The 20,522-nt window shown below is 47.2% G+C and overlaps 1 protein-coding gene across 2 annotated transcripts in view; it reads left to right on the forward strand.

Moving 5' to 3' along the window:
• LOC131507873 (uncharacterized protein KIAA0232) overlaps positions 1 to 20,522 on the forward strand; it is a 214,510-nt gene that overhangs the window by 36,411 nt on the left and 157,577 nt on the right. For both annotated transcript variants that reach the window (XM_058723163.1, XM_058723162.1), the window contains exon 3: positions 17,609 to 17,746. In XM_058723163.1, coding sequence (XP_058579146.1) covers positions 17,609 to 17,746 — 138 coding nt within the window. The remainder of the gene's footprint in view (positions 1 to 17,608; positions 17,747 to 20,522) is intronic.

Consider the following 20,522-nt stretch of genomic DNA (forward strand, 5'->3'; position numbering starts at 1 on the left):
AACCTAATAATCAGAAAATGTGTCATTTTGGGAGTCAGTATTTTGTATAATTTCCTTACTAAGGCTCTATTTTCCATCCTCTTTCCAGTAAATGTAAAGAATATATTTTTAGAGGCGCGCCTAGGTGGCTCAGTCGGTTAAGTGTCTGACTTTGGCTCAGGTCATGATCTCACAGTCTGTGAGTTCGAGCCCTGCGTCGGGCTCTGTGCTGACAGCTCGGAGCCTGGAGCCTGCTTCAGATTCTGTGTCTCCCTCTCTCTCTGCCCCTCCCCTGCTCATGCTCTGTCTCTCTCTGTCTCAAAAATAAATAAAACATTAAAAAAAAATTAAAATATTTTTAGAGGCAAATAAAATGTTAAATCTACAAACATGGAAGAATTATTATTATCATTTTTTAAGTTTGTTTATTTTGAGAGAGAGAGAGAACACAAGCGGGGGAGGAACAGAGAGAAAGGGAGAGAGAGAATCCCAAGTAGGCTCCACACTGTTAGTGCAGAGCCCAGCATGGGGCTCGAACTCACAAACTGTGAGGTCGTGAGGTGAAATCGAGTCAGCAGCTTAACCGACTGAGCCACCCAGGTGCCCCTGGAAGAATTTTTATTTCCGGAAATGAGGACGATATTTCTCTTAACTCAAAAATCATGTACTCTTAGGGTTGTGTGCTAACAGTATCTGCCTAGAATATTTTGTCAACGTTAGTAAGTTTATTAGCACGAAGTATTTATGTCCAGCGTGCTGTAGCACAGGGATTAAGCTTATAGTTGAACACCTCTCTGAGGAGATGTGTTTGTGATTCCTCTGGTTCCTTTCTTAGTAGGGCTTGGGGGGCCGGGGCAGGGCTCCTATCTGTGCCCAACTGTTGGATCCACCTTCCAGAGTTCTGCTTCATCTGTAGGGAACGGGAGGATGAGGGCTGGTGAAAACAGAACCTGTGTGCAGTTACAAGGAGAATCCAAGGGAAATCGGGGCTTTTAAAATACCCCTCCCCTCGGCCCAGTGCCAAGTGCCATGCTGATGGGGAAGGTCAAGTTGCAAATGATACTTGTTTTTAACAGGTGACCTAGGAGATCGGGTAGACCGGATGTTACTTTTCATGACTCAAGGGGAGGTTGCGCTCACGGTACCCCCGAAAGGGAGTCCAAGTGCAGAGCCGAGGGCAGTCTCCCTGGTAGGAGAGAGGGGAGTGGGGGGAGGGGGGGCCTTGCCCACCTTCTGTGATTCAGATGCCAGCTCGCAGCCCTGCTCCCTGGCCAGGTGTAGTCCCTGATGTCTGGGTCAGACGTGTGGTGGCCCAGCTCCTCATTTGGGGGGCCAAACGACTCCACCTTTGGGTGTTTGTTTCCTCTCATCTTACCCTCAGTTCGTGAATACGTCTAACCTTGACTTGAAGACGGCCAGTTTTAAGGCCGTTGCTGCAGCTTCTAGCCTTATCTGCCATGTTTAATCCCTCAGTTTTCCTAATCTTGGTTAAAACACACCCACGAAGAGCTCTTGAGTTCTCAGGAAGGTTTTGCACGTGACTTTGGTCTCAGCTGCACAGGATGATTGGGTGGGAAGTGAGGCTGATCAGACCGAGGTCTTGATTGAGCCGGAAGGACGAGCAGTTCAGCGCCAGCCTGTGATTTGAGCAGGATCCTAATGCAGCGGTGGCACCGGCAGTTCCCGCGCGGCCCCAGCGAGCAGCACCTCCCGACCCGCGGGTGCCCTGGGGGCGCCACAGTCACCTCGTTTCTACACGTTCTTCTTTCTCTTTGCTCTGCGTGTCTTTCTTCTTTTGGTCGTGGCCGCCAGACTCTGGAAAATGCCCGCTCACGCCATCCGGAGCTCACCGGTGTTGTCTCCAGATGGAAATGTACACCACTGTCCTGACCCGGGCTTGGGCCCAGCCGCCACCGCCCGCGGGTCCTTCTCGCTCCTGATGAGACCACGCCGTCTGCTTCCAAACGTGATGTTTTCACTGGCGATCTCTTCGTTCTGGTTATTAGAATGTATTCTCTTTCCCGGTAGATTAGAAGGTCCTGGAGGGCAGAAATCAGATACTCATTTTTGAAAAATGTTTGCTTTCTTGTGAAATAATTTCGAACATGGGAATAATGAGAACATGACGGGGAACTCTCGTGTATTCTTAGTCACCCGTTGATCATATTTTCCTGCTTTTGCTTTATTTCTCTCCCCTCCTTTTGGTGCTCTCTTACCCTAAATAAATCAGCGTGTGTTTCTTGAGATGGGGCTTTCTCCTCGCCACGTGGATACAGTTAGAAGACTCAGGGAGGGTAACATGGGCACATCATGATATCCTGCCGGTTTTCCCCTTGTATCAGCTGTCCAGTGATGCCCTTCATCGTAACTTGTCCCCACCCAGGATCCAGGTTGAGACTGCGCCTACGTTCCCGGTGGCACCTCTTTACTCCTCTAATCAGGAGTAGTTCATAGCTTTCCTTTGTGTCTCCCCACATTCACATTTTTGAAGCTAACAGGAGAGTTGCTTAGCAGAATACCCTTTAACTCTGGGTTTGCCTGATGCTTGCTTCTGTGTAGAGATCGCTTACGTGTTTATGGCAGTGACCTCCCGTAAGCCACCAAGTTGCCTTCTTCATCATGCGTCATGGCAGATGCACACGACGTCCGTCTGTTGCATCGTGGCAGTGCTGGCTCTGGTCTGGGGACGTCTGCCAGGTTTCTCCCGTGGGAAGCTGGACGCTCTTTTCTGTGTAATCATCAGGTGACCCGTTTGGAGAGACTGGCAGTTTTCTCACCCGTAGATGATTCCACCTGAATCACCTGTTAACTTTGATGGTTGCAAAGTGGTGATTTTTCTAACTCCATTATCCCGCTGTGTTTCGTAGTGGCCATTCTCCCGTAATGCCTTTACCTTCTCAGATCAGTAGCCCGGTCACGTAGAGAACACGACAGCGTGCCGAGGGCAGTGCCGGACACTTCTTATGTAGGCCTGCCTTATTTGGCCTCCGTACCACACCTTGGAGGGAAGTAGTATTTTCTCTGTCTCCACTGGTGTAGCAGTGCACATTCAGAGAGGTTAGGGGATCTGCCTGAGGCCACACAGCAGTGAGTTGGGATTTAAACTCCTGTCTGTCAGATCCAACGTGTGCCTACTTTTATATTAGAGAGTTTTGCTGTTTTTGTTTTCATACATAACAAATAGTTATTGAATGAACAGTGTAAGAACACTATATTGCAAAGGCAGGCTTTAGAAACTATGTGGAATGGATTTATTGTCTTTTAATGCACTTGTGGTTTGTAGAAGTGGGGGGAAGGCCATTGTTAGTTCACAGTTGAAGTTTGAGTGGAGTCCCTCCAGGGTGAAAGCGAGTGCCATGGCAGCGTGTGCTGCGGGGAAGCTTGGGGCATCACGTCTCTAACTCTTAAAATAGACTGGAGTTAAATTATTAAAAAATATTTTACAGTCTTACGATTGGCTCAAAGGGAAGCTGTAGTGAAGCCATAATTTAAAGGTGGGAGTTTACTTTTCCTGCCTCGGGCTTGTGCTGGGCTGATGGTCAACACCAGGTTCCCTGTAATCTGTCATGAGTAGGAAGAGTCGTCTGAGGAAGATAGGACAGCTTTTCACTATGTCATTCGTAGAACCCCACATTCTTAATCTTCCCTCATCATTAAATGAAAACCATCATCCGAGAATTTATTACAGCGTTTTTTTTTTGGTCTTTATATTTTAATGTTCTCAGTATTGTGAAAGCTTTATCAGCAGCCCGTGATGATGACAGAAAGCCCAGCTTGGTCTGGCTTCAAAGGAAGCAGTGCTCACAATGAGCACACATACCCTGCGTACGGCCACGCGTCAGAGCACTCAGGCCCAGTGCTCCTGGCCCCAGGGGTGGAGGTGCTTAGAGACAGTGGCTAAGTTACTTGCCCAGGGTCACACAGCTAGTCAACTTGGGATCCTTTGTTAATGTCCAGAGGCTGGGGCTGGCCTCAGTGGCAGCTGGATACAGGGCCTTCCGTGGAATCAGTGCCCCACCATGAAGCTTGCCTTCTCTATTGCTTTCCTTTTCAAGCTTCACCGTCCCCTCCCCGCTGCAAGCCCAGAGCCACCTTCATTTAAAAATTTTTGTTTACATTTATTTTTGAGAGACAGAGACAGAGCACAAGTTGGGGAAGGTCAGAGAGAGGGAGACACAGAATCTGAAGCAGGCTCCAGGCCCTGAGCCATCAGCACAGAGCCCGACACGGGGCTCGAACCCACAGAGTGAGATCATGACCTGAGCCGAAGTCGGACGCTCAACTGACCGAGCCACCCGGGCGCCCCTCCCACCCTCATTTGTAAGAGTCCAGCAGGAAGAGCAGGGTTTCGTCCTGGTAGGCCAACTTGGTCACGGCCCCATCCTGACCCCAGCTCCTAGGATGAGGGGACTTTGCTGGCTGGGCTACAAGCACCTGGAAGCATAGGGACTAAGAATTGGAGAGGGGGTGACCCGGAGGAAGTCTGGAGTGATTAGGCGGCCGAGCCACCAAAAAGAAGCCCTCTCAGAGTACCTGCATGCAAAGTACACTTTCATCTATTTTTTTTTTTAAGTTGATTTATTTATTTTGAGAGCGAGAGAATGAGAGAGCGACAAGCAGGGGAGGAGGAGAGAGGGAGGGAGAGAGGATCCCAAGTGGGCCTCACTCCAGCAGCGCAGAACCTGATGTGGGGCCCGATCTCACGGACCGTGAGCTCATGACGTGAGCTGAAATCAAGAGTCGGATGTTCGCCCGACCGAGCCCCCCAGGCGCCCAGTAGCACGTTCTTGTAAAATGCTGCCCAAGTTTGGGGAAGTGTCCCTGGCTGTACTACACTCTGAGATTTGTGTTTGAAACAAACCGCTTGCTGTGCTATCCACTCTTCGTGATTTGTTCTCTTTGTTTCTTTCTTCCTCCAAGATTGTCCTTTTGTGCTCATCCCTCAGTCTGTGTGATTGCTTTAGGTGTTCTTACAATGTTAGGTCTTTTTAGGTTCCAGACAGGGGGCATCCATCGAATCTGCACAAAAATACAAGAGGGTTTTTCCTTAAGCTTTTTTTTTTTTTTTTTTCCTTGGGGCATAAAGTACATCCCGACCAGGGTAGTGATGGGCGAATTTTCACAAAGATCATATCTATGTAATGACACTCAGGTAGATCAATAGAACATTACCATCAACACAAGTCCCCGTGTGCCCTGCCCAGCCTCAACCTGTGTCGCGTGTCCAGAGGAGAACCCAGTAGTGTGGCCTGTTTCCCACCCCTTCCTCCTGGCACTTGGCCTCTCTGTCCTGCCCTGAGAGGCCACCCCTGGCTCTCCTGGGCTCTCTGTCTCTCGTAGGCCCGCCATCTTCCTTATGTCTTGCCCTGGGCCTAGAAGGGGCCCGTTTCCTGAAGGAGAAAGCCGGCTCAGATGCCAGTGCGCCCGTGCTTGCCGTAGGCTGCCCTTGGCCTGGCACAGCTGTCTCCCCCCCGCCCCCCGGTCTTCTCAAGGCCTGGATGCTTCAACAGGTCCAGATGCTTTAGCACAGGTTTGTATGCTGGCTTGATTGCATACTTTACCTGGCTTTTCTGGTTAGTCTGGGCAGGAGACCTTATTAAATAGTCTATAATATAGACTATTATTAAATAGTAACTGGTCTGCTGCCAGTCCCTTTTTTATTAATGTTTATTTATTTGGGGGGGTGGGGGGAGAGTATGAGTGGGGGAGGAGCAGAGAGAGAATCCCAAGCAGGCTCCACGCTGTCAGCACAGAGCCCAGTGTGGGGCTGGATCTCACGAACTGTGAGATCGTGACCTGAGCCGACATCAAGAGTCAGACGCTTCACTGACTGAGCCACCAGGTGCCCCACTTTTTTTTTTTTTTTTTTAAGACTTCTTTAGAGCAGTTGTAGGTTCACAGTAAAATTGAGAGGAAGGCACAGACGTTTCCTGTACATGCCCATCTCACACGTGCAGAGCTACCCCACCGTCCCCCTCTGCCACCCGAGAGGTACGTTCGGTACTGAGCCTGCATTGTGTAATCACCCGAATTCCATAGCTCGTGTTAGGATTCGCTCTCTGTGTTGGACACTGCCTGGGTTTGGACAGGTGCATGGGGACTGACCTGTATCCGTCACCACAGTGTCCTACAGGGGGCTTTCACTACCCCAGACGTCCTCTGTGCTCCACCTGCTCATCCCCCTCTCTCCCAGGCCCCGACATCCATGGGTCTCCTCGTGGCCTCCATAGTTTTGCCTTTTCCAGAATGTCATCTGGTTGGAATCGCACAGTGTGTGGACTTTTCAGATTGGCTTCTTTCACTTAGTGATGAGCATTTGAGCTCCCCTAGGTCCTTTTGTAGTCTGATAGCTCATTTCTTTTTAATGTTGAATGGTATTCCATCATCTGGGTAAACCACAGTTTTGTCTGTCTGTTTAGGTACTGAAAGCCCTCATTCCTGGTATAGGATGTGTCAGAATTTCCTCCTTGTAAAAAAATTTTTTTAATGCTTATTTATTTTTGAGAAAGGGAGGGTGAACAGGGGAGGGGCAGAGAGAGGGAGACACAGAATCCGAAGCAGGCTCCAGGCTCCGAGCGGTCAGCCCAGAGCCCGATGTGGGGCTGGAACCCACGAACCGTGAGATCGTGACCCGAGCCGAAGTCAGACACTCCAATGCCTGAGCCGCCCAGGTGCCCCAGAATTGCCTCCTTTTTTAAGGCTGAGTAATATTCCATTGTATGAAAATGCCACATTTTGCTTTTCCATCCCTCAGCGGGCACTTGAGTTTCTTCCATGTTTTAGCTGTTGTGAATACCACTGCTGTGAACATGAAACAGTATCTCTTTGAGACACTGCTCTCAATTTTGGGGGGCAGGTGTATAACCAAGAAGTGGAGTTGCTGGGTAAATACGGTGATTCTGTTAATTCTGTCTCAAATGTTTTGAGGAACTCCCAGCAGCTGGACCATTTTACATTCCTCCAACACTGCCCGGGGTCCAGTTTCTCCGCAAAATCACTAACACTTTTGTTATTTATTTTTATCACTTATTTTTATAGTAGCCATCCTGATGGGTGTGAGGTGGTATCTCATAGGGGTTTTGATTCCCCTTTTCCCTAATGTTTAGTGATGTTGCACGTCTTTTCATGTGCTTATTGGCCATCTGGGTATCTGCTGTGGAGAACTGTCTGTCCAAGTCCTTTGCCCGTTTTTGAATCGGGTTGTTTCTTGCTGTTGTTGAATGTTAGGAGTTCTCCATATGTCTTAGTGTTAACCCCCATCGGGTACACAGTTTGCACATCTTTTCTCCCATCCCGTGGGGTGCCTTTTCACTCTGTGACAGTGTCTTTTGATTTAAAAATTTTTATGAAGTCCTATTTATTTTTTCATTTGTTACCTGTGCCTTCGGTGTCCTGTCTGAGAGATCACTGCCAAAACTAATGTTGTGAAGCTTTCCCTGTGTTTCTTCTAAGAGTTTTACAGATTTAACTCTTACGTTTAGGCCTTTGATCCATTTCTAGTTAACTTTTGTGTATGGTGTGAGGTAGGGGTCCACTGCCATTCTTTTGTAAGTGGAAGCCCAGTTTTCCCAGCACCATTTGTTGAAAAGATCATCCTTTCCCCATCAAATAGTCATGGGACCCTTGTTGAAAATCACTTGCTCATTTTTGCGAGTGTCTATTTCTGGTTTCTCTGTTCTGTTCCTTTGGTCTCGTCTTTGTCTTTATGCCAGCACCACGCTGCTTTGGTTACTGTAGCTTTGTTGCAGCTCCTTTTAAATCTCCTAACTGAGGTGTATTTTCTAGCTCAGAGCCCGTCATTCTAGAAATGTAGCTGTATTATTGCATTATCTCTGTTTTCCAGAGGTTAAGAAAGAATAATCCCAGTACTGACTACTGAGTAGGGCTGATGACTTCTTTATTCTTGGGGCCACTAGTGACGTGCTCTTGCAGCCTGCCAGCAGTAGGTTAGCATTTCTCTGCCCGGGGGAGAGCTCGCATCCCAGCGTTCCCTATGAGAGTGCTGTCCTCGTTAACAGTACTGCTGCAGCTGACCCGCCCCGGCTTCCTCAGGTGTCTCACTGCATAGGCTGTATTGCAACGTACATTTACTCCATACACATTGATTAAATACACCTTACACATAGGGAATACGAAAATAAAGTCAGAGTGAGAGCTATCACTGATGATGGATACACAAATTCATGTCTACAGACTTCCTAAGATATCATAATAAAATGTATTTTTGGGGGGTAAAACCTTTTCATGGAATAGAGAAATGGTTTTGAATATAAGTAATTGCATTTTTACAACGTGCATTTCTGCTTTTTGTGGATGCCCGTGACATGCCAGACGCTGTGGCAGGCACCAGGCATACAGAGCTGACTAGGGATGGTCCAGGCAGGTGCAGGATCTGTGAGACACTCTGGCTGTGCAGAGCTTGGGACACCGCGTGCGGGGGTGGGGGCAGGGGGAATGGCGGAGGAGAGACCATTTGGGCAGGTGGAGGGAGAAGGAAGGGAGAGTGCATGCGAGGTCACAGAAGCAGGAAGGGCCTGATGTCATGAGGCCAGAGAAGAGCAGGGCAGGGGTGCGAGCGGGTGATGAGACGGGCAGGGTGAGCAGACGGACCCTGACGAACCTGATGTGCTGCGTTGGGGGCTGCGCTTCAGTCCCCAAGACAGAAAGACCCTTGGCTCTCGACAGCCAGCATCGCAGGGTGGCCTGTGAGCTGCTGGGTAAGCTGCTTGGGCACCTGAGGGCAGGGAGGCCAGCGAGGAGTGGTCACTGTTGGTGGAGGACCCAGGTATAAAAACAGATGTCGTTAACCTGAAATGATGCTGGTTTTTAGAGGCAAGTCGCTGTTCTTTTTTTTTTTTTTTTTTTAATTTTTTTTTTTTCAACTCTTTAAATTTATTTTTGGGACAGAGAGAGAGACAGAGCATGAACGGGGGAGGGGCAGAGAGAGAGGGAGACACAGAATCGGAAACAGGCTCCAGGCTCCGAGCCATCAGCCCAGAGCCCGACGCGGGGCTCGAACTCACGGACCGCGAGATCGTGACCTGGCTGAAGTCGGACGCTTGACCGACTGTGCCACCCAGGCGCCCCTAGTCGCCGTTCTTTTGAGCAGTGAGAAGTGGATTTGTTACTAAGGCCCTTCCTCACATTCTAGCTATATCTTTCCTTGGCAGGCAACCAAAATTTTAACCTAAACTGGCTTCCGGGGGAAAAAGGTCTCCCGTAACTAATAGGGGAGGCCCCAGCCTGTTCGATTCAGAGCTTTGACAGTGTCCCCGGGACTCCCGCCCTGCCTGTCTTCTGCCCCCCTCTGTCAGCTGGGTTTTGCAGCCAGCTTCCAGGGAGGTGGGGGGCCAGTCGCAGGGAGCGTGGTTCTGGCATCCGGAGGATGCATCCCCCCCGCCCTTTGCTTTCTGCTCACTTTCAGGTGCCCATTTCTGATTGGTCCCATGCCTGTGTCTGAGCCAATCTTTGTGACTGAAGGGATGAAACGACGCTGATTTGTATTAAGCCAATTGGGGCCTGAAGGTGGGGGTGGCACCAGTCTTATTCAAACACTTGGTGCTTTGGAATCTTCAGGGCGCTGCTAGCCGGAAGGTGTGGGTGGCAGGGGTGGATGCTAGCAGCGCCCGGCAGACGTCATTATCCCAGCTGTACTTCAGGGTGGCGTGTGTTCCTTTCCTTCCTCCCGCTCCCGGTTTCCTTTTTGACAGAAGGCAGCAAGAGGAAGTCAATCAAAACTCCGGCCTTATGTCACCTCACAGTAGTGTCTGGAAAAGTACTTGGTAATAGGTTTTCATGCTGAGAAAGTTCTTCAGCCATCTCTTCTTCTGGTACTCGGTGATTGTGTGCTGTCTTTAAGACTATGGCTTTGAAAAATCGTGCTTGATTTTACTGAGTTTATTGAGTAAATATTTGGCACGTGTCCAATACTGTACGTTTGCCTCTAAGTGGGCTTGTAATGAGTGTAGCATAGGAGACTAAAAACGCAACCGTAAACAAGATAGAAATGTCTTGACCTGTTTTTTTATACTGTGTTCTTTTAAAAGCTGATTATTCAGTGCTATTGTTTGAACAATACATTCACATAGTACATGAAGCCAGGGAAAAAATGGAGTCAGGGAGCTCTCAAATATAAGTGGAAAAAACAGAATGCAGAAGACTGTACCTATGGGGCACCTGGGTGGCTCAGTCGTTTGAGTGTCCGACTTGGGCTCAGGTCATGATCTCATGGTTCGTGGGTTCGAGCCCCGCGTCAGGCTCCGTGCTGACAGCTGGGAGCCTGGAGCCTGCTTCGGATTCTGTGTCTCCCTCTCTCTCTGCCCCTCCCCCACTCAACACTCTGTCTCTCTTAAAAATAAACGTTAAAAAATTAGAAAAAAAGAAAAGCGTACCCACTCTGCTGCTGTGTACCTTTTGCTACAGACTTGATGTTTCTTAATGAAGTCAACCTAAAATTATAAGGCGAAACAGCGTTTATCTGCACAATTTATAATGCAGTGAGGCCATTCTAACAGCTAACTAATAACAACACTGTTCGGGTCACAAATAATGGCAAGCTGCTTTGTGCGTTTTCATTCTGTCGGAAGTAAAAGCCCGCAGACTCCCCATTCCGGCCGGCTTTGCAGCAGAGTGTTGTCCGAGGTCACACTGCAGATCCAGCCTCGGTTTCCCGCTTGACGCCAGGCAAAGGAAACGTCTGTGTCTTACAGTCTGCGTGACTGTTCAGTCGCGAGGCTTCTGCCTGCCTTTCACGTAGACGAGACTCATCTGCACTGTGATCATGTGCTGAAAGGCACACAAGAGGAGAATCTAACAGTTTTATAAATGCTTTCTGGACAATTAACGTGTTAAACGCACGCCTGTGGGTTAATGCCAGCATTTGGCAGTATCTGTGTGAAAAGACCTTGTCAAAGATGAAGTACGTTAAGTCTTCCTCTAGATCAGCAATTAACAGGGCAGTTAGGTAAGAAAAGAAAAGACATCCAGATTGGAGAGGAAGAACGAGACCCGTATGTTTCATGCATGGAACGATCTTGTGTATAGGAAATCCTAAGGAATGGAGTGAACAAAATTCCATCTACAGTAGCATCAGAAAGGGCAAAGTGCTTAGGAGTAAGTCTTGTCAGCCGGAAACGTCATTGAGAGAAATGAAAGGAGACCCTTGTAAGTGGCGAGACCTCCCGTGTTCATGACCAGCAGAGCCCACGTTCGTAAGACCGCGAAGCCCCGTGTGCTGATGTGCACCCTCAGGGCAGCCCTGTCCCAGTCCCAGCTGCCTGTGCTGCAGAAATTGGCAAGCTAGGGCGCCTGGGTGGCGCAGTCGGTTAAGCGTCCGACTTCAGCCAGGTCACGATCTCGCGGTCCGTGAGTTCGAGCCCCGCGTCAGGCTCTGGGCTGACGGCTCGGAGCCTGGAGCCTGTTTCCGATTCTGTGTCTCCCTCTCTCTCTGCCCCTCCCCCGTTCATGCTCTGTCTCTCTCTGTCCCAAAAATAAATTAAAAAAAAACGTTGAAAAAAAAAAAAGAAATTGGCAAGCTGATCCTAAAGTCCATATAGACATGTGGGCTCAGAATAGCCCAAAAAATCTTGGAAAAGGAGAACAGAGTTGGAGGACTCGCACTTCTGACCCCAGAACTTCCTACAAGGCAGCACGCATGCAGCTGTATGAAACGAAACAGCATTCGCTGTGTTCCGTGTGTTTGAACGGCACCGTGCTGTGCGGCAAGGATAGTCTTTTCAGCGAGAGGTGCCGAGACAACAGAGCAGCCACGTGTGGGAGAAGGAGGTCGGACTCCTGCTTCACGCACACGCAAGTATGAACTCCAGCCAGTTTCTAGACCTAAGTGAAAGGAGCTAAAACTGTAAAGCTCTTGGAAGAAAACGTAGGAGTAAGGCTTCATGACTTGGAGTAGGCAGTGATTTCTAAGATCTGACACCAAAACAAGCAGCCAAAGAAGACCTCAATAGATTAGACTGTCTCACAGTGAAAAACTTTTGTGCCTCAAGGGACATCATCAAGAAAGTGAAACAAAAAACAAACCTGGAATTGGAGAAAATGTTTGCAAATCCTGTATCCAATGGGATGTGTGTTCAGAAGAGATACTTATAAAATGGGCCAGTATTTGAATAGACATTTGTCCAGAGAATATGCACAAGTGGCCAGTAAGCACATGAAAGATGCTCCCTAGTCATTAGGGAAATGCAAACCATGATGAGACATCACTTCACACCCGTTGGGGTAACTAAAATAAAACCCAGACGGTGACGAGCGTTGGTGGGGATGTGGAGGAAGTGGGGCTCTGAAACGCTGCCGGTGTCGTGGGGATATAAACCTGCTTTGAAAATTGTCAGTTCTTCAGAAGGTGGAACACAGAGATGCCTGTGACCCAGCAACTCCACTCCTAGGTGTGTAATCGGAAGAAGAGAAAACATACGCCCATACAAAAACTTGTATATGAGTGTTCGTAATAGCCAAAAGGTAAGGCAGTCCGAATGCCCATCAACAAATTAGTAGACAGAATATGGTATGTGATTGCAGTGGAATAATATTCAGCCCTAAAAGGGGTGGGGTGCTGACACGTGTCACAGCGTGGATGAGCCTTCAGAACATTGTACTGAAAGCAGCCAGACACAGAAGGAGATACATTGTATCCTTCCCGTTTGTATGAAATGTCCAGAATAGGCCAACCTGCAGAGACAGTGGGCCAGCAGTTAGCCTGCTAATAGCACAGGGTTTCATTGGAGGCGATGAGTAGGGTTTTTTTTGGTTTTTTTATTTAGTGTTTTATTTTATTTACATCCAAATTAGTTAGCATCTAGTGCAACAATGATTTCAGGAGTAGATTCCTTAGTGCCCCTTCCCCATTTAGCCCATCCCCTCTCCCACACCCCCTCCAGCAATCCTCAGTTCTCCATATCTATGAGTCTCTTACGCTTTGTCCCCCTCCCTGTTTTTATGTTATTTTTGTTTCCCTTCCCTTATGTTCATCTGTTTTGTCTCTTAAAGTCCTTATGAGTGAAGTCATATGATTTTTGTCTTTCTCTAATTTCACTTAGCATAATACCTCCAGTTCCATGCACGTAGTTGCAAATGGCAAGATTTCATTCTTTTTGATTGCCGAGTAACACTCCGTTGTGTGTGTGTGTGTGTGTGTGTGTGTGTGTGTGTATACATACCACATCTTCTTTATCCATTCATCCATTTCCATTGATGGACATTTGGGCTCTTTCCATAGTTAGGCTCCTGTCGGTAGTGCTGCTATAAACATTGGGGTGCATGTGCCCCTTTGAAACAGCACACCTGTATCCCGTGGATAAATGCCTAGTGGTGCAATTGGTGGGTCGTCGGGCAGTTCTATTTTTAGTTTTTTTTGAGGAACCTCCATACTGTTTTCCAGAGTGGCTGCACCAGCTTGCATTCCCAGATGAGTAGGTTTTAGAATGAGATAGGGGAAGGGTGCTTGGGTGGCTCTGTCGGTTAAGCGCCTGACTCTTGATTTCAGATCAGGTCTTGATCTCAGGGTCATGAGTTCAGGCCCCGCGTTGGGCTCCATGTTGGGTGTGGATCCTGCTTAAAAAAACCAAAACCCCAAAAAAGATAGTGGTGATGGTTGCCTAATCACCACTGAATTATATTGAACACCACTGAATTGCACACTTTAGAAGAGTAAATTTTGTGGTATGTGAATACGACTGTTATTGTAAAAAATTAGCATTAACAGACGAACATTTGTATTTGATTTTGATGGTAGGGAACATTAACTATGTACCCCGGAGAAGCAAATGTTTTATCTCCTCTCCTCCCCAAGAGTTTTGTCCTTCTCTTTAGTAGGGCTGAGAACAGAAAATCGTACTGAATTAGAGTTTGAATTCCATCAATAAAAACATTGTGAGACTGTCTCTGCTTTTTGTAACAGTACCTATAATGATATCCTTGGTGATCCTCTCGGCCTGCCAAGCTGAAAATATTGTCTGGCTCTCTACAGAAAACGTTTGCTGTTCCTTGGTCCCTTGCTCTAGCACCTTGTTTCTTCTGCCTGGCATCTCCCCCTCTCTGGTCCAGACTTGTCTTCGCTCTTGCAAGGCTCCACTTCAGCCACCTTTCCTTCCGTAGGAAGCCTCCGCTTAGCAGCAAAGTGAGCTTCCTACGTGCTTCTTGAACCATTTCTAATCGCAACAGCCATACCCCAGTCATTTGCTTCTGTGTCCGTATTTCGCACCAGACTGTGCACGTCTGGCAAGCAGGGACTCTGCTGCGTTCATTCTTATAATCCCTGGTGCCTAAAGAAGACACTTCAGTCGTTACTGGATGAATGAGTGAATCCACATTCGTGTATAAACCTCGGGATGCCAAACGGGAAACATGAAGCTAATGCCAGATTCCCGTTGTAAGTGAAGAGCTACAGGAGCTCTTCTCGTTTCTCCATATTCTTGACCTAATACGTTTTCTATGAAAAAAAATATGCAGCTTTAAGAAGAAAAGTTAAAAAAATTTTTTTAATGTTTGTTTATTTTTGAGAGAGAAGGAGATACAGCATGAGCAGGGGAGGGACAGAGACAGAGGGAGACGCAGAATCCGAAGCAGGCTCCAGGCTCCAGGCTCCCAGCTGTCAGCACAGAGCCCGCCAGGGGGCCCGAACTCACGAACCGTGAGATCATGACCCCAGATGAAGTCGGACACTCAACCGACTGAGCCACCCAGGCACCCCCCCAAAAAAATTTTTTTAATGTTTATTTGTTTTTGAGAGAGAGAGGCAGGGGGAGGGGCAGAGAGAGGGAGACACAGAATCCGAAGCAGGCTCCAGGCTCTGAGCTGTCAGCACGGAGCCCGACGTGGGGCTCGAACTCACAAACCGTGAGATCACGACCTGAGCCAAAGTCAGACGCTTAACCAACTGAGCCACCCAGGCGCGGCGCGCCACCCCCCCCCCCCCCCCCATATAGCTTTGACTATTAAGGGAGTATGGCCTAATTACAAGAAAAATCAGAAAATAAAATTAGTGTCCTCCTCCTACTCACCAAGAGATAAGCTCCTTAGTGACCTCTTAGTTCATTTCTGAGACTTTTTTTTTTTTTTTTTAATTTTTTAACGTTTGATTTATTTTTGAGACAGGGAGAGACAGAGCATGAACAGGGGAGGGTCAGAGAGAGGGAGACACAGAATCCGAAACAGGCTCCAGGCTCCGAGCCATCAGCACAGAGCCTGACGTGGGGCTCGAACTCACGGACCGCGAGATCGTGACCTGAGCCGAAGTCGGACGCTTAACCGACCGAGCCCCCCAGGCGCCCCATCATTTCTGAGACATTTTAATGCACATCAGTGTGTGCATATGTGCAACTGCGTTAATAAAAAAATGAGATCGTCCTTTTGTATAAACCGTTTCTCTTACACACACTGTGAATGGCTTTGTGTGTCAATAAATATGCTTCATAATTTCCGTAATGGCTCTAATATCTCATCACCTGGATGAATCGTAACTTATTTAACCAAGTCCTCCTTATTTGGCATTTCAGTTGTTTCTGCTGGTTTGCCTTGATTGACCGCTGTCTGATCAGCATTGCAGTAGCTAAATCCGTGCACACGAGGGCGGTTATTTGGTTAGGATAAATTCTCAGAAGTAGAATTATTAGATTGAAAGCGCATGCCCATGTTTGAAAAGTTGGACACGTGTTGTCAGACTGCCCTTCAGAAAGAGCACCTGTCCATGTGAAGTTTGAAAGTGCCTTCTGTCTGCCTAATAAAACTTGATTGGGATCTTTGAAGGTGTTACCTCTGCTGGGTAGAGAGAGGTTCGTATTGCTCAAGAAGGAGAAAGAGCCAATCCCAGGAGCTCAAACAACAAGGAGTCCCTTTTTCCATAATTAAATCACGTTTCTGCCTTCTTTGCTCTAAATACTATGAACAGTAGAGCAAATGACATTTCTCTCTGCCTTTGGAAGCTTCAAGTCTGCATTGTTAGGGTTCTGTCCACTCTCCCTGTCAGAGGACAAGCCCTGTCTCTGGAAGATATCACTGATAAGGAATGTCCGGTTTCAGGTGTAGTCCAGCCAAACACATTAGATAATGGAAATCTACTGATAGTACTTACTTGGCCATCAAACACATTTTCCTTTGGAAAATTGGAATTGACACCACTCAGCCAGAAAAATCTGGTTTGCAGGTTCATGAGATCTGCAGACATGCCCAAGAAATTAAGTAGAAGGGTGCTAACTATGATGGGCGTAGATGGAGGGATTATTCTCCCACTCTTATCTGGTGGCATAAAAGTGATTTCTGTGCATTGGATCAAAGTAAAAATTGGGTTAGATGGCGTGTGATTTGATCTTTTATTTATTTATTTTTTAATTTTTTAAAATGTTTTTATTTATTTTTGAGAGAGACAGAATGTGAGCAGGGGAGGCGCACACACACACACACACACACAGAGAGAGAGAGAGAGAGAGAGAGAGAGAGAAAGACAGACACAGAATCCGAAGCAGGCTCCAGGCTCTGAGCTGTCAGCACAGAGCCCGATGCGGGGCTCAAACTCACCAACTGTGAGATCATGACCTGAGCTGAAGTCGGGCGCTTAACCGACTGAGCCCCCCAGGCGCCCTACGTCTTTTAAAATCTTTTGAGTTCATTATTATTATGCTTTTCCTTCTTTTTTCATCTTATTCATATATTCAGATCTGTTTCCTGACGACCCACTGTAGGCCATGTCCTCTAAGTAATTTTTAAAATGTTGCCTTTGTCATTCTGATCTTTTTTCCCTTATTGTCCACTGGTTTTAATGATAATTTGTTAAATGGAAACCTTTTTAAAAGGCAAAACAAAGTAGCAAAGCAATTAAAGATACTACTTAAAGTCCCAGTTGAGGGAAAGAGCTATAAACTTACATCTTGGAATATTATATAGCCAAAGAATTTGTGGTAACGTGGGGGTAATGTTTACAGATCAGTAAGTTAAGTACAATTGCAATATTCTACAAATAGTGTGAGTTCAGATCTCTGCTTTTTAAAGCATACAGAAAAGACCAAATGAAGCAGTCCAGATTATTCTAGTTTTCACTGAATGGTAGGCTCACGGATAATTTTGCCTCCTTCCTGCTCTTCAGTTTTTCTTCAGATTTTTATAATGGGCATAAGTAACCAAGGGGAAACATAAAATGCCAACATAAAATATTTTGTGTGTTGCTTTTTAGACGATAAGGTGAAGAAATAGGGACTGAACTGTTTAACTGTTAACTGTTAAAATCTGGTAGTTATATGAACACGATCAAAAGAGTGGGAAGCACAGAAGAGAAGACATTTAATTGTGAATATGATTTGGAATTTATACTGAAACTTAGATATACAATACTTGCATTTACTTAAAAATGTCTGAGTTCATTAGCATTTACTTTGAATGTCAGTGGGTCAGGTTCATCAAGATCATAAATAATGTAATGATAATCTCAATAATAGATGCCAAATGAATGGATTCTCGTAAAGTGCTCTGATTGACAGTGTTCTGTGGTCTCTTATTAGCGTGTGCCATTCTGTGATGAACATACCTGGTAGGGAATGTATGTGTGAGCGTGTGGGAAATAACAGAGTATGAAACTTGTTATTTCATCTTGTTCATTCAACTCTGTCTAATCTCATTTTAGGAGAATGACATCTTCCTGGGCTGGGAAAAAGGAGCTTATAAGAAATGGGGGAAGAGTAAGAAAAAGTGCTCAGATCTAACTCTAGAAGAAATGAAAAAGCAGGCTGCTGTCCAGTGTCTTCGTTCTGCTTCTGATGAAGTAGGTTTGCATTTTGTTTCTAATACTTACGAGAAGAAGAAAGAGGCGGGGCGGGGGGTGGGGCTAAAGGTACACAAATGCAGCATCTTGACCAAAACAACTTAGAAAAATAAACTATTCATTGTCCTACCACTGTGATGTGAACACGGCCCTTTTTTCCTTTTTGGCATTTTTCTTCATAAGTTGAGTTTTATAAAGTACATTCTTTAACAAGTGCTATTAGAGTATACACAAAATTTTATGTCCTTTTTTTCCGATTTAACATGTTCTGTCTTCTTACATTAGCTGTATTCTTTTTAGTGGCTAAGTTGTATTTCCTCAAGCAATATTCCAACAGCAATATAATATACTCTTTATTACTGGCTATTTACTTAGTTGGTTTTTTTTTGTTTTTTTTTTGTTTTTGTTTTTTTTGTTTTTTTGGGGAGTTATCTCTACGTTCAGACTCCTGACTCCCAAGATCAAGGGTCCCATGTTCTTCTGACTGAGCCAGCCAGGTGCCCCCTATAAGATTATTTTTATCCATCTTCTAATACTTCACGTAAAATATTTCTCCTGTCCTTCATGCTGACAGAACAAAATAGTTTTAGAGTAAAATCACCCATTTAGATTAATACTATGCAATTCTTATTACTCAGGATAAGACGTACTCTCTGAGATCATAACCACTTAGAAAATTATTTAGCTTTCACCACTGTTTGCGACGGTGCGGTTCAAAAGGTACCTTTGTAAAGCAGAGTTGAATTGGGAGGATTCATACAAGTTACCGAAACTTCCTCCTGAGCTGAGTCCTCTAAAGGCTGACGTTGGGGTAACCAGGTTTGCTACATCTGATCATCTACAGAGGTGTGTTCTTTCTGGCTGCCGCCCACCACGCATGCCTCTTGAGGTTTGTTCAGTGCTTCCCGGCAGTGTGTTCTCCTGCTCAGAATCGTCTGAGAGCCTAGGCCCCTGGCGTGGGCTCCCGCTGCCTCGTGCTGCCTCACGTCCTCCACTGAGGGTGTTCATTCTGGCTCCCCTTCGTCACCGCGCTCACTGTGCTCCTCCGGGACTGAGGCTGTGACCTGCCCGTGTGTTCATGTCCTGGTACCTAACTGAGCGAGTACGATCACTGGCGGTACCGAATTTCTCTTGAACGGAGTTGAATGCTCAGGTGTTTAAGGAGTGTTCCTTGTCGTCCTGCCCTTGTCCTCTCCCTCTGTTCTCCTCTCCCCTCCCCACCCCTTTGATTTGTTAACCTCTGATCTCTCGAAACTGCTGCCTCGTAGACTGTGGGATAGGACTTTGGAAGTGACCGCTCATGGGTTGTCTTGATCAGGTACCGCTTCGTTATGGCAAGTGGGACGTAATGAGCCTGGTCTAAGGGGTGGGAATACACCTGCAGCACACAGGGGACTCGTGACGCTGAGTGCTGGAGACGCAGGGCCGGAGAAGCGGCCTGAACGGCCAGTAAAATGATGGACAGCCAGAGTCATTTTCTCTAATGAGCCACAATCTCTCCTTCGCTTCTCTCTCTCTGCTTCTGGGTCATTCCGTCTCGTCTGAAGGCTGGTGGAAGCTGGGACCCAGCACCTGTCACCTAGGGAGAAATACAGGTGGCCGGGAGTCCACCGGTTTGGATGCGTGGCAAGGAGGGGGCAGAGTTGCCTGGGGGGTCCCGTCCTTGAGCAGGGGCAGTGCTCACACAGAGAAAAGGGGGTGGTCGGATGCTTGCTCAAAAGCCATTTTCTACCCGACCCAGAAGGGAAAGTAATTTGGAGTTTAAAATGCAGGTGCCTTTTTAAAGGAGAGGTTAGTTCAGGTAAATTCTTTGAGCAAATTCCAAAGAAGCTGCTGAGTCATGGTTGGGAGGAGAATACGAGTTGAGGGTTTCAGTCTGGGAAGGGATCTTATTTCTGCTTTGGACCAGAGTTGCTGTGAAATGACTCTTGCCTTGACTCATGGCGGAGGGAAGCTGAGTGGAAAACAAGGGTGCCCGGAGCGAACGGTCGAAGAATGAGGAGTGTGGGCCCCTGCTCCCCGGCCTGCTGAGCTCTCGGCCGGTTGATGCTGGCCGGGCGTGGCAAGTGCTGGCGGCCCCTTGGTGCGAGGTGGACAGACTCGGTGCGGCGCAGACAGAGGAGGGCGGTTCTTGACATTGTTGCTTTGCAGAAATGCTTTTCTTTGCTGGGAAGCCAAAGCTGGGAGTTTTGTTTACAAACCCAGTGAAGTATACTTGTCCAGTTTCTTCTTATTTTGTAAAATAATTGTTGCATCGCTTTTTCCTAATGATTGTTTTTAATCCTATCAACTGAAAATCAGCTGAGGAAATGAACCCGCCAGGCATGTGCCAGGAGCTGGGTACGGGCTTAGGGACCGGGCTTAGGGAACGAAGGAAGCGGAAGAAGGAAGTTCTCAAGCCCCGCCTGCCTTTTTCGGACCGCCCGCTGTGATGTGTGTGCATCAGCACAGCGTCCTCAGGCGGGCTCTCCTGGCTTTTGGGGAGTCAGTGGCAAGAACCTGGGGGGAAAAATCCTCTTTCTTTGTGGCCTGTAACAACAGAAGGGAAGCACTGTGCATGTTCATAAACTATAGGCTATATGTCCCCAGGCTTTTCTTTCTAGACTCTGCCTGCTGGCTGCAGTGAAAATAAAGGCGCAAAGAGGTCCTTCCTAGGAAATTAGAACGCAAACGTTTTGTTCTCTGTTTGGGCCGCAGTGAATGTTGGCCTACGGGTGTGATGTTCGTTTCCTAGTTCTGAGGAAGGTGACGCACGTGGTTCCGTGCTTTCCCACCC

Source organism: Neofelis nebulosa, chromosome 3 (genome assembly GCF_028018385.1).
Source record: "Neofelis nebulosa isolate mNeoNeb1 chromosome 3, mNeoNeb1.pri, whole genome shotgun sequence".
Lineage (NCBI taxonomy): Eukaryota > Metazoa > Chordata > Mammalia > Carnivora > Felidae > Neofelis > Neofelis nebulosa.